This window comes from Nerophis lumbriciformis, linkage group LG03 (assembly GCF_033978685.3).
Source record: "Nerophis lumbriciformis linkage group LG03, RoL_Nlum_v2.1, whole genome shotgun sequence".
In the NCBI taxonomy this organism is placed as follows: Eukaryota; Metazoa; Chordata; class Actinopteri; order Syngnathiformes; family Syngnathidae; genus Nerophis; species Nerophis lumbriciformis.
In genome coordinates, this window is record NC_084550.2 from 3,733,399 (window position 1) to 3,747,681 (window position 14,283).

Consider the following 14,283-nt stretch of genomic DNA (forward strand, 5'->3'; position numbering starts at 1 on the left):
GGAAATGAAACGTACGGTAATATCCGCGCGCTTTTTCTTCTTCTACGCGGGCGGGTGGTTGCTTACAGTAGAAGAAGAAGCGCTTCCTGTTCTATGGGGGCGGGTGCTTACCTTGGCGGTTGCTTGCGTAGAAGAAGAAGCACTTCCTCTTCTACGGGGAAAAAAGATGGCGGCTGTTTACCGTAGTTGCGAGACCGAAACTTTATGAAAATGAATCTTAATATTAATCCATATATAAAGCGCACCGGGTTAAAAGCCGCACTGTCAGCTTTTGAGTAAATTTGTGGTTTTTAAGTGCGGCTAATAGTGCGGAAAATACGGTACATTACATATTTTTGGTCTTTTTACTGTTGATTTTTTTCCCGACAAGTTGTGGGCGAACAAAACTCAAGCTGTGGGCCACAAATGGCACATTGGACACCCTTTCTTTATACCATGAGTGTGGCACTTGTCTCCGCCTCACAGTCTGGAGATCCTGGTTCAAATCCGTATGCAGAGTTTTACATGTGGTGCCTCTGTGTGTACATTCGTGCTTCTCCACAAACAAGTCAGCTGGTATGGACTCTGCTCACCCTTGGGCTATACAGACAGATAGATAGATCCATCCATTTTCTACCGCTTGTCCCTTTTGGGGTAGCAGGGGGTACTGGAGCCTATCTCAGCTGCATTCGGGCGGAAGGCGGTGTACACCCTGGATAAGTCGCCACCTCATCACAGGGCCAACACAGATAGACAACAGTCACACTCACATTCACACACTAGGGCAGTGGTTCTTAACCTGGGTTCGATCGAACCCGAGGGGTTCGGCGGAGCCTCCATCGCGGAGGTCAAGACACACCCGACTCATTGTGTAAATAAAAACTTCTCCCTATTGGCGTATTATGGATACCACCAAACAATCATCAAGAAGGCTCAGCAGCGGCTACACTTCCTTAGAGTCCTCGGGAAGTACAACCTGAAGCCTGACCTGCTGCTGACCTTCTACCGCTCGTCCATCGAGAGCCTGCTGACCTACTGTATTACGGTATGGTACGGCAGCTGCACTGCAGCAGACAGGGAGAGGCTGCAAAGAGTGGTCAAGACGGCTCAGAAGATCATCGGACGCCCTCTCCCCTCTCTGACGGACATCTACACCTCCCGCTGCCTCAACAGAGCCAGTGCCATCATCAAGGACAGCACCCACCCTGGCTCTGACCTGTTCCACCTGCTGCCCTCTGGGAAGCGCTACAGGTGCATTAAAACCAAAACAAACAGGCTAAAGAACAGCTTCTTCCCCAGGGCCATAACCATCCTGAACGGACTGCCCCATTGTCCCTCATAACTGCCTTCTCTTCGGTGCAATAACCCATTCCACCAACCACCCTGTTTTTGTTTTGTTTTTTCATGTATATATTCATTTCACACCATATTCATTGCACTTCTACATTTTTTAAATATTTGTATATATTTGCACATTGTTTTTCTAGCATGCACACATCGCACTGTATGGAATGGCCTCAATCTCGTTACTCTCTGACCTGTTCCACCTGCTGCCCTCTGGGAAGCGCTACAGGCGCATTAAAACCAAAACAAACAGGCTAAAGAACAGCTTCTTCCCCAGGGCCATAACCATCCTGAACGGACTGCCCCATTGTCCCTCATAACTGCCTTCTCTTCGGTGCAATAACCCATTCCACCAACCACCCTGTTTTTGTTTTGTTTTTTCATGTATATATTCATTTCACACCATATTCATTGCACTTCTACATTTTTTAAATATTTTTATATATTTGCACATTGTTTTTCTAGCATGCACACATCGCACTGTATGGAATGGCCTCAATCTCGTTACCTTGCGTAATGACAATAAAGCTGATTCTGATTCTGATTCTGAATGTTCCCTCTAATTTTCCATCTGATTTGCAAGGTGTGTAATTTGTTGTGAGTTCATGCACTGTGTTGGTGTTGTTCTTTGAACAAGGTGATGTTCATGCACGCTTCATTTTGTGCACCAGTAAAAAAAAACATATGACTTTGTCTTCAATTTGAAAAAAAAAAGTATTTTTATTTTTCACGAAAGGGTTGGGTAAATGCGCATATGAAACTAGTGGGGTTAGGTACCTCCAACAAGTTAAGAACCACTGCTCTAGGGCCAATTTAGTGTTGCCAATCAACCTATCCCCAGGTGCATGTTTTTAGATAATAAATAGGAGTGTGGGAAAAAATCGATTCGAATTCAAATCGCGATTCAGTATCGATTCTCAGTTTTTAATTTTTTTTAATTTTTTTAATTTTTTTTAATTTTTATTAATTAATCCAACAAAACAATACACAGCAATACCATAACAATGCAATCCAATTCCAAATGCAAAGCCGACCCAGCAACACTCAGAAGTGCAATAAACAGAGCAATTGAGAGGAGACACAAACACCACACAGAACAAACCAAAGGTAGTGAAACAAAAATGAATATCAACAACAGTATCAATATTAGTTACAATTTCAACATAGCAGTGATTAAAAATCCCTCATTGACATTATCATTAGACATTTATAAAAATAAAAAAGAATAGTGTCAAAATTATAAAAGCTTTTTACTCTGCTTGCATGTCAGCAGACTGGGGTAGATCCTGCTGAAATCTATGTATTGAATGAATAGAGAATTGTTTTCCATCCATCCATCCATCTTCTTCCACTTATCCGAGGTCGGGTCGCGGGGGCAGCAGCCTAAGCAGGGAAGCCCAGACTTCCCTCTCCCCAGCCACTTCGTCCAGCTCTTCCTGTGGGACCCGGAGGCGTTCCCAGGCCAGCCGGGAGACATAGTCTTCCCAACGTGTCCTGGGTCTTCCCCGCGGCCTCCTACCGGTCGGACGTGCCCTAAACGCCTCCCTAGGGAGGCGATCGGGTGGCATCCTGACCAGATGCCCGAACCACCTCATCTGGCTCCTCTCCATGTGGAGCAGCAGCGGCTTTACTTTGAGCTCCCCCCGGATGGCAGAGCTTCTCACCCTATCTCTAAGGGAGAGCCCCGCCACCCGGCGGAGGAAACTCATTTCGGCCGCTTGTACCCGTGATCTTGTCCTTTCGGTCATAACCCAAAGCTCATGACAATAAGTGAGGATGGGAACGTAGATCGACCGGTAAATTGAGAGCTTTGCCTTCCGGCTCAGCTCCTTCTTCACCACAACGGATCGATACAGCGTCCGCATTACTGAAGACGCCGCACCGATCCGCCTGTCGATCTCACCATCCACTCTTCCCTCACTCATGAACAAGACTCCGAGGTACTTGAACTCCTCCACTTGGGGCAAGATCTCCTCCCCAACCCGGAGATGGCACTCCACCCTTTTCCGGGCGAGAACCATGGACTCGGACTTGGAGGTGCTGATTCTCATCCCAGTCGCTTCACACTCGGCTGCGAACCGATCCAGTGAGAGCTGAAGATCCTGGCCAGATGAAGCCATCAGGACCACATCATCTGCAAAAAGCAGAGACCTAATCCTGCAGCCACCAAACCAGATCCCCTCAACGCCTTGACTGCGCCTAGAAATTCTGTCCATAAAAGTTATGAACAGAATGGGTGACAAAGGGCAGCCTTGGCGGAGTCCAACCCTCACTGGAAACGTGTCCGACTTACTGCCGGCAATGCGGACCAAGCTCTGACACTGATCATACAGGGAGCGAACTGCCACAATCAGACAGTCCGATACCCCATACTCTCTGAGCACTCCCCACAGGACTTCCCGAGGGACACGGTCGAATGCCTTCTCCAAGTCCACAAAACACATGTAGACTGGTTGGGCAAACTCCCATGCACCCTCAAGGACCCTGCCCAGAGTATAGAGCTGGTCCACAGTTCCACGACCAGGACCAAAACCACACTGTTCCTCCTGAATCCGAGGTTCGCCTATCCGGCGTAGCCTCCTCTCCAGTACACCTGAATAGACTAGTGATGGGTCCGGCAACACCGATGCATCGGCGCATGCGTCGAGCTCATAGAGCGAAACCCTGTGTCGGTGCGCGTACCGCTTTTAGAAAGTCACGTGACCGATCATGAGCCGTTTTGGTCACGTGACCGATACGCCAACTGTGTCGCACTGACGCCTCCTCTGTGCCCTGTGAGTGGCTCTTTTCTACAGCCGGAGAAATAATAACTAAGAGAAATCGTCTAAAATGTAATACGTCGGAAAAACTTTTATTTATTTATTTTTTATAAAAATGTGTAAAAAAATTAAATTAAAAAAATTCCCAGTCCACAATCATCTACAACACATTCTTATATGTCCATGTTATGATACATGTTCACATTATTTATTGACTATCTAAAAAAGATAAAAATATATTTTTATTTAAATGAAGATATGAAATAATCCTAAATGAAATACAATGACTTGGTTTATATTATTGTATATACTAGGGCAGGGGTCACCAACGCGGTGCCCGCGGTCACCAGGTAGCCCGTAAGGACCAGATCAGTCGCCCGCCGGCCTGTTCTAAAAATAGCTCAAAGAGCAGCACTTACCAGTGAGCTGCCTCTATTTTTTAAATTGTATTTATTTACTAGCAAGCTGGTCTCGCTTTGCTCGACATTTTTAATTCTAAAAGAGACAAAACTCAAATAGAATTTGAAAATCCAAGAAAATATTTTAAAGACTTGGTCTTCACTTGGAATAAGCGGTAGAAAATGGATGGATGGATGGGTCTTCACTTGTTTAAATAAATTCATTTATTTTTTACTTTGCTTCTTATTACTTTTAGAAATACAATTTTAGAGAAAAAATACAACCTTAAAAATTATTTTAAGATTTTTTAACAAATATACCTTTTTACCTTTTAAATGTCTTCCTCTTCTTTCCTGACAATTTAAATCAATGTTCAAGTAATTTTTTTTTTTTTAATTGTAAAGAATAATAAATATTTTAGCTTCTGTTTTTTCGACGAAGAATATTTGTGAAATATTTCTTCAAACTTACTATGATTAAAATTAAAAAAAAAATATTCTGGCAAATCTAGAAAATCTGTAAAATCAAATTAAAATCTTATTTCAAAGTATTTTGAATTTCTTTTAAAATTTTTGTTCTGGAAAATCTAGAAGAAATACTGATTTGTCTTTGTTAGAAATATAGCTTGGTCCAATTTGTTAAATATTCTAACAAAGTGCAGATTGGATTTTAACCAATTTAAAACATGTCATCAAAATTCTAAAATGTATCTAAATCAGGAAAAATGACTAATGATGTTCCATAAATTATTTTTTTTATTTTTTCAAAAAGATTCAAATTAGCTAGTTTTTCTATTCTTTTTGTCGGTTGAATTTTGAATTTTAAAGAGTCGAAATTGAAGATAAACTATGTTTCAAAATTTTATTTTAATTTTTTTCGTGTTTTCTCCTCTTTTAAACCGTTCAATTAAGTGTTTTTTTCCATCATTTATTCTCTACAAAAAACCTTCCGTAAAAGGAAAAAAAAAATGTACGACGGAATGACAGACAGAAATACCCATTTTTTTATATATATAAATGTATTTATTTAGCCATTCTTGTTTAAATCACACTTACGTGTAACTTACAAATGACAATATATTTATTTATTTAAGTGTGTATCAAACTGGTAGCCCTTCGCATTAATCAGTACCCAAGAAGTAGTTTTTGGTTTCAAAAAGGTTGGTGACCCCTGTACTAGGGCATCAAATCAGTGTCAGTTGAGTCGGTCCATAGGTTGCCTGTAGGGATTTTTAATGTCCAGCAGATGTCAGTATTTAGTCACACAGTATCGACACAGTATCAATACAGTTTTGCAATGTGTCCAAACGCTTCATGACGCCTCATCAACCCATCACTAGAATAGACCTTACCGGGAAGGCTGAGGAGTGTGATCCCACGATAGTTAGAGCACACCCTCCGGTTCCCCTTCTTAAAGAGAGGAACCACCACCCCGGTCTGCCAATCCAGAGGTACCGCCCCCGATGTCCACGCAAAATTGTTTTGAATCGGGAATAAAATCGTTTTTGAATCGAGAATCGTGTTGAATTGAAAAAAAAAAATCTATTTTGAATGGAATCGTGACCCCCAAGAATCGATATTGAATCGAATCGTGGGACACCCAAAGATTCGCAGCCCTAATAATAAATGTTATTTAAACTGTTTGTATTTTGTGAGATCTGTAAAAAAAAAGCCAAGGCTGCCCTTTGTCACCGATTCTGTTCATAACTTTTATGGACAGAATTTCTAGGCGCAGTCAAGGCGTTGAGGGGATCTGGTTTGGTGGCTGCAGGATTAGGTCTCTGCTTTTTGAAGATGATGTGGTCCTGATGGCTTCATCTGGCCAGGATCTTCAGCTCTCGCTGGATCGGTTCGCAGCCGAGTGTGAAGCGACTGGGATGAGAATCAGCACCTCCAAGTCCGAGTCCATGGTTCTCGCCCGGAAAAGGGTGGAATGCCACCTTCGGGTTGGGGAGGAGACCCTGCCCCAAGTGGAGGAGTTCAAATACCTCGGAGTCTTGTTCACGAGTGAGGGAAGAGTGGATGGTGAGATCGACAGGCGGATCGGTGCGGCATCTTCAGTAATGCGGACGCTGTATCGATCTGTTGTGGTGAAGAAGGAGCTGAGCCGGAAGGCAAAGCTCTCAATTTACCGGTCGATCTACGTTCCCATCCTCACCTATGGTCATGAGCTTTGGGTTATGACCGAAAGGACAAGATCACGGGTACAAGCGGCCGAAATGAGTTTTCTTCCGCCGGGTGGCGGGGCTCTCCCTTAGAGATAGGGTGAGAAGCTCTGTCATTCGGGGGGAGCTCAAAGTAAAGCCGCTGCTCCTCCACATGGAGAGGAGCCAGATGAGGTGGTTCGGGCATCTGGTCAGGATGCCACCCGATCGCCTCCCTCGGGAGGTGTTTAGGGCACGTCCGACCAGTAGGAGGCCGCGGGGAAGACCCAGGACACGTTGGGAAGACTATGTCTCCCGGCTGGCCTGGGAACGCCTCGGGATCCCCCGGGAGGAGCTGGACGAAGTGGCTGGGGAGAGGGAAGTCTGGGCTTCCCTGCTTAGGCTGCTGCCCCCGCGACCCGACCTCGGATAAGCGGAAGAAGATGGATGGATGGATGGATGGATGGATAAAAAAAAAAAAAAGCACCCGAACTAAATTATGCTCAGTGCCAGAGCTTGGTCCGCATTGCCAGCAGTAAGTCGGACACGTTTCCAGTGAGGGTTGGACTCCGCCAAGGCTGCCCTTTGTCACCGATTCTGTTCATAACTTTTATGGACAGAATTTCTAGGCGCAGTCAAGGCGTTGAGGGGATCTGGTTTGGTGGCTGCAGGATTAGGTCTCTGCTTTTTGCAGATGATGTGGTCCTGATGGCTTCATCTGGCCAGGATCTTCAGCTCTCACTGGATCGGTTCGCAGCCGAGTGTGAAGCGACTGGGATGAGAATCAGCACCTCCAAGTCCGAGTCCATGGTTCTCGCCCGGAAAAGGGTGGAGTGCCATCTCCGGGTTGGGGAGGATATCTTGCCCCAAGTGGAGGAGTTCAAGTACCTCGGAGTCTTGTTCACGAGTGAGGGAAGAGTGGATGGTGAGATCGACAGGCGGATCGGTGCGGCGTCTTCAGTAATGCGGACGCTGTATCGATCCGTTGTGGTGAAGAAGGAGCTGAGCCGGAAGGCAAAGCTCTCAATTTACCGGTCGATTTACGTTCCCATCCTCACCTATGGTCATGAGCTTTGGGTTATGACCGAAAGGACAAGATCACGGGTACAAGCGGCCGAAATGAGTTTCCTCCGCCGGGTGGCGGGGCTCTCCCTTAGAGATAGGGTGAGAAGCTCTGTCATCCGGGGGGAGCTCAAAGTAAAGCCGCTGCTCCTCCACATCGAGAGGAGCCAGATGAGGTGGTTCGGGCATCTGGTCAGGATGCCACCCGAACGCCTCACTAGGGAGGTGTTTTGGGCACGTCCGACCGGTAGGAGGCCACGGGGAAGACCCAGGACACGTTGGGAAGACTATGTCTCCCGGCTGGCCTGGGAACGCCTCGGGATCCCCCGGGAGGAGCTGGACGAAGTGGCTGGGGAGAGGGAAGTCTGGGCTTCCCTGCTTAGGCTGCTGCCCCCGCGACCCGACCTCGGATAAGCGGAAGAAGATGGATGGATGGATGGATAAAAAAATAAAAAAAAGCACCCGAACTAAATTATTGTTCTCTGAAGATGCAGAAGAGCAACATATTTAACGTCACTGGCAGAAATGTAAACAAACAGGTAGTATCGCCTTCCTGCTTGGCACACTTTGCACGCTGTCATTCTATTGTTTCCACCACTAGAGGGTGCTACAGAGCCGCAACCTTTCCTGTGACGCGGCAGGACCGGAAGTGCACCTTTTGAAAGACACGACAGTACACTTGTGAAGTCGGAAGAACGACACTTGTATATGTGATCATTCCAGAGTGTGATAATATACGAAATGTTTGATGGAAAAAAAAAAAGAAAAGAGAATGATTGTTTCGAAGTCATAGGTCAGGATCGAAGATCTTAATCTGAAATTTCCCTCCTCGCCGGAAGTGGGTCGCTCAGCCATCTTGATTAGAAGGCGTGTCTGCGCTGTCACGGAGAGAAACACCTCCAGTGCTGGCGTCGTGTCGCACTACAACACTTTCTGACGCTCCTCGGACGGACTTGGACTTTTCTACTTTAGTCCGCCGCCACAACGCGGTGTGTCTCAAGCCGCGAACATTTTGAACCAGAGCGGGGAGAAGAAGAAGAAGAAGAAGAAGAAGAGGCGCGAAACATGGCGACTACAACCTGCACGCGATTCACGGACGAGTATCAACTGTACGAGGAGTTGGGCAAGTGAGTTGAAGCAGCCAGGCCGGCGCCGGGAGCACCTTGCCCGCCATGCCCGCCACCGAGGGGTGGGAGGCGGCCTGACGAGCTCCGTGTAACCGCGGGGGTCAGGCGGCGTGTGCGCGCGCAGCGTGCGTTTGTTTTATAGTTACACACTTTAATGGAAACAAACGTTTAATATTATTCTTATTGATTTGATCTCACTTTTCAACGAAATGCTTATCTAAAATGAGTTTGACAGCCCTGTTGAGCAGAGGTGTCAAACTCACTTTAGATTGATTTTTTTTAATTAATTGATTGGAACTTTTATTAGTAGATTACACAGTACCAGAGGTGGGTAGAGTAGCCAGAAATTGTACTCAAGTAAGAGTACTGTTACTTTAGAGATTTATTACTCAAGTAAAAGTAAGGAGTAGTCACCCAAATATTTACTTGAGTAAAAGTAAAAAGTATGTTGTGAAAAAAACTACTCAAGTACTGAGTAACTGATGAGTAACATACACACACATATCATATATATATATATATATATATATATATATATATATATATATATATGTATATATATATATATACATACACACATATATACATACACACACATATATATATACATAAATACACACACATATATATATATATATACACACATTTATATATACATGCATATATATATATATATATATGTATGTGTGGGGAAAAAAATCACAAGACTATTTCATCTCTACAGGCCTGTTTCATGAGGGGGGGTACCCTCAATCGTCAGGAGATTTTAATGGGAGCATTCGCATACCATGGTTTATATAGGGCACAGAGTGGGTGGGTATAGGCTGGCGTAGGGGCGTGGTGATTGGTTCATGTGTTACCTAGGAGGTGTTTCCGTCTATGGCGGCATGTTGTTACAATTTCGCTGCGCTTGTTGAGGGATGACAGGTCTGGACGGTAGATAATAAACAGTTTCTTTTTCAAGCATAGGTTGCATCTTTTATTACCACTATTGTAAGGTGTGCTGGATGCAAGAATTTGCCATGTTATTGAATATTCAACATTATTGTCTTTGAGGTCCCAAATGTGTTTGCTGAGTTCTGTGGTATTTCGCAGGTTTTTGTTCCTGAAAGAAGCCTTGTGGTTGTTCCATCTGGTTTTGAATTCACCCTCGGTTAATCCTACATATGTGTCGGATGTGTTAATGTCCTTGCGTATTACCTTAGATTGGTAGACAACTGATGTTTGTAAGCATCCCCCGTTGAGGGGGCAATCAGGTTTCTTTCGACAGTTACATGCTTCTTTCAGGAACAAAAACCTGCGAAATACCACAGAACTCAGCAAACACATTTGGGACCTCAAAGACAATAATGTTGAATATTCAATAACATGGCAAATTCTTGCATCCAGCACACCTTACAATAGTGGTAATAAAAGATGCAACCTATGCTTGAAAGAGAAACTGTTTATTATCTACCGTCCAGACCTGTCATCCCTCAACAAGCGCAGCGAAATTGTAACAACATGCCGCCATAGACGGAAACACCTCCTAGGTAACACATGAACCAATCACCACGCCCCTAGGCCAGCCTGTACCCACCCACTCTGTGCCCTATATAAACCATGGTATGCGAATGCTCCCATTAAAATCTCCTGACGATTGAGGGTACCCCCCTCATGAAACAGGCCTGTAGAGATGAAATAGTCTTGTGATTTTTTTCCCCACACATACATATATTGCGCTCTACTACGGTATCGAGCACTATTTTTTGGATAACCTTATTAAGACATATATATATATATATATATATATATATATATATATATATATATATATATATACACATATATATATACAGTATATAATTTATATTTATTTATTTTGCCGTTTTTGTTTACATGTTAAAGGTGTTTTAATGAATATACATGCATGTTTAACACATATACATTCCTTTCTTTCATGAAGACAAGAATATAAGTTGGTGTATTACCTGATTGTGATGACTTGCATTGATTGTAATCAGACAGTAGTGATGATAGCGTCCACGTTTTCAAATGGAGGAGAAAAAAAAGTTCCTCCTCTCTGTCTAATACCACATGGAAGTGGTTGGTTTTTGGCATCTTATTTGTCCAGCTTCCATATTCGTTTTTATACGCTTTACAAGAAATACATTGGCGGCAAACTCCGTAGCTTGCTAGCTTGTTTGCGCTGGCTTTCGGAGACTCTTGTTTTGAAAGCGCAGGCGCGATGGAGCGGCACTTTTATTGTGAAGACAGGAACTGTGCAGTCAGTCTTTAGGCTTTTGACGGGATGTACGGTTGAAATAAAAAAGGGTCTTTTTTCCTTCACACTTTTGATTGAAACTTTTATTAGTAGATTGCACAGTACAGTATATATTCCGTACAATTGACCACTAAATGGTAACACCCCAATAAGTTTTTCAACTTGTTTAAGTCAGGTCATGTGACCCCTGGCTCTGTTTGATTGGTCCAACGTCACCAGTGACTGCATCTGATTGGTGGAACGGAGTGAACGTCACCAGTGACTGTATTTGTTGAAACGCAGGCACTATGAAGGTCTGTCTGACAGACCAAAACAAACAAAGCGTGCATTAACAGATCGATAAAAATTAGTAGCGAGTAGCGAGCTGAATGTAGATAAAAGTAGCGGAGTAAAAGTAGCGTTTCTTCTCTATAAATATACTCAAGTAAAAGTAAAAGTATGTTGCATTAAAACTACTCTTAGAAGTACAATTTATCCCAAAAGTTACTCAAGTAGATGTAACGGAGTAAATGTAGCGCGTTACTACTCACCTCTGCACAGTACAAGTCATATTCCGTACAATTGACCACTAAATGGTAACACCCCAATAAGTCTTTCAACTTTGTCACGGTAAATCAATTAATTTGACCGTATTTTTCGGACTATAAGTCGCAGTTTTTATTCATAGTTTGGCCGGGGAATTGATTTACGTGGACCCCGACTTAAACAAGTTGAAAGACTTATTGGGGTGTTACCATTTAGTGGTCAATTGTATGGAAAATGTACTGTACTGTGCAATCTACTAATACAAGTTTCAATCAATCAATCAATCAATGACCAAATATGTCTGATTAGCACTCCACACAAGTCAATAACATCAACAAAACTCACCTTTTGTGCATTCACGCACAACGTTAAATGTTTGGTGGACAAAATGAGACGGAAAAAGGAGTGGCAAAAAACACGTCCTAGAAAGTCGGAGAAAGTTATACATGTAAACAAACTACGGTGAGTTCAAGAACCGCCAAAATTAGTAGGACAATACGGCGCTCGCTAAATACTCGAATCAGTGACGCATGTTTAATATAAACAGTGTGATTTATGACAATTAGGGAGGTTTGTGTCATGTTTGTCCTCCTACAGAACCCATACTAAAACAAAACATATATTTCTTCCCCTCATCTTTTTTACATTTTTCATACATTTTTGAAAAAGCTCCAGAAAGCCACTAGGGCGGCGCTAAAGAGCCGCATGTGACTCTAAATCACAATTTAGCTCGGGGGTTGCCAACCCCCGAGCTAAATAATATTATATGATATTTTACGGTAATGTGTTAATAATTTCACACATAAATCGCTCCTGAGTATAAGTCGCACCCCCTAGTGGCTCTCTGGAGCTTTTTCAAAAATGTATGAAAAATGTAAAAAAGATGAGGGGAAGAAATATATTTTTTGTTTAAGTATGGTTTCTGTAGGAGGACAAACATGACACAAACCTCCCTAATTGTCATAAATCACACTGTTTATATTAAACATGCGTCACTGATTCGAGTATTTAGCGGGCGCCGTATTGTCCTACTAATTTTGGCGGTTCTTGAACTCACCGTAGTTTGTTTACGTGTATAACTTTCTCGGACGTGTTTTTTGCCACTCCTTTTTCCGTCTCATTTTGTCCACCAAACTTTTAACGTTGTGCGTGAATGCACAAAGGTGAGTTTTGTTGACGTTATTGACTTGTGTGGAGTGCTAATCAGACATATTTGGTCATTGATTGATTGATTGATTGATTGATTGAAACTTGTATTAGTAGGTTGCACAGTACAGTACATATTCCGTACAATTGACCACTAAATGGTAACACCCCAATAAGTCTTTCAACTTGTTTAAGTCGGGGTCCACGTAAATCAATTAATTTGACCGTATTTTTCGGACTATAAGTCGCTGTTGTTTTTCATAGTTTGGCCGGGGGTGCGACTTATACTCAGGAGCGACTTATGTGTGAAATTATTAACACATTACCGTAAAATATCATATAATATCATTTAGCTCGGGGTTCGGCAACCCGCGGCTCTAGAGCCTCATGCGGCTCTTTAGCGCCGCCCTAGTGGCTCTCTGGAGCTTTTTCAAAAATGTATGAAAAATGGAAAAAGATGAGGGGAAGAAATATATTTTTTGTTTTAGTATGGTTTGTGTAGGAGGACAAACATGACACAAACCTCCCTAATTGTCATAAATCACACTGTTTATATTAAACATGCGTCACTGATTCGAGTATTTAGCGAGCGCCGTATTGTCCTACTAATTTTGGCGGTTCTTGAACTCACCGTAGTTTGTTTACATGTATAACTTTCTCGGACTTTCTAGGACGTGTTTTTTGCCACTCCTTTTTCTGTCTCATTTTGTCCACCAAACTTTTAACGTTGTGCGTGAATGCACAAAGGTGAGTTTTGTTGACGTTATTGACTTGTGTGGAGTGCTAATCAGACATATTTGGTCATTGATTGATTGATTGATTGATTGAAACTTGTATTAGTAGATTGCACAGTACAGTACATTTTCCATACAATTGACCACTAAATGGTAACACCCCAATAAGTCTTTCAACTTGTTTAAGTCGGGGTCCACGTAAATCAATTCATTTGACCGTATTTTTCGGACTATAAGTCGCAGTGTTTTTTCATAGTTTGACCGGGGGTGCGACTTATACTCAGGAGCGACTTATGTGTGAACTTATTAACACATTACCGTAAAATATCATATAATATTATTTAGCTCGGGGGTCGGCAACTCCCGAGCTAAATTCTGATTTAGAGCCTCATGCGGCTCTGTAGCGCCGCCCTAGTGGCTCTCTGGAGCTTTTTAAAAAATGTATGAAAAATGGAAAAAGATGAGGGGAAGAAATATATTTTTTGTTTTAGTATGGTTTCTGTAGGAGGACAAACATGACACAAACCTCCCTAATTGTCATAAATCGCACTGTTTATATTAAACATGCGTCACTGATTCGAGTATTTAGCGAGCGCCGTATTGTCCTACTAATTTTGGCGGTTCTTGAACTCACCGTTCTTTGTTTACATGTATAACTTTCTCGGACGTGTTTTTTGCCACTTCTTTTTCTGTCTCATTTTGTCCACCAAACTTTTAACGTTGTGCGTGAATGCACAAAGGTGAGTTTTGTTGATGTTATTGACTTGTGTGGAGTGCTAATCAGACATATTTGGTCATTGAT

General features: G+C 42.9%; 1 protein-coding gene across 19 annotated transcripts in view; it reads left to right on the top strand.

Annotated features, from left to right (window-relative positions):
- The first annotated feature begins 8,135 nt into the window (after window positions 1-8,135).
- The window catches only part of camk2b1 (calcium/calmodulin-dependent protein kinase (CaM kinase) II beta 1), a 222,250-nt gene continuing 216,102 nt past the window's right edge, over window positions 8,136-14,283 (top strand). For all 19 annotated transcript variants that reach the window (XM_061932069.2, XM_061932087.2, XM_061932079.2 and 16 more), the window contains exon 1: window positions 8,136-8,813. In XM_061932069.2, the coding sequence (XP_061788053.1) occupies window positions 8,752-8,813 (62 nt within the window). In that variant the 5' untranslated portion in view covers window positions 8,136-8,751. The remainder of the gene's footprint in view (window positions 8,814-14,283) is intronic.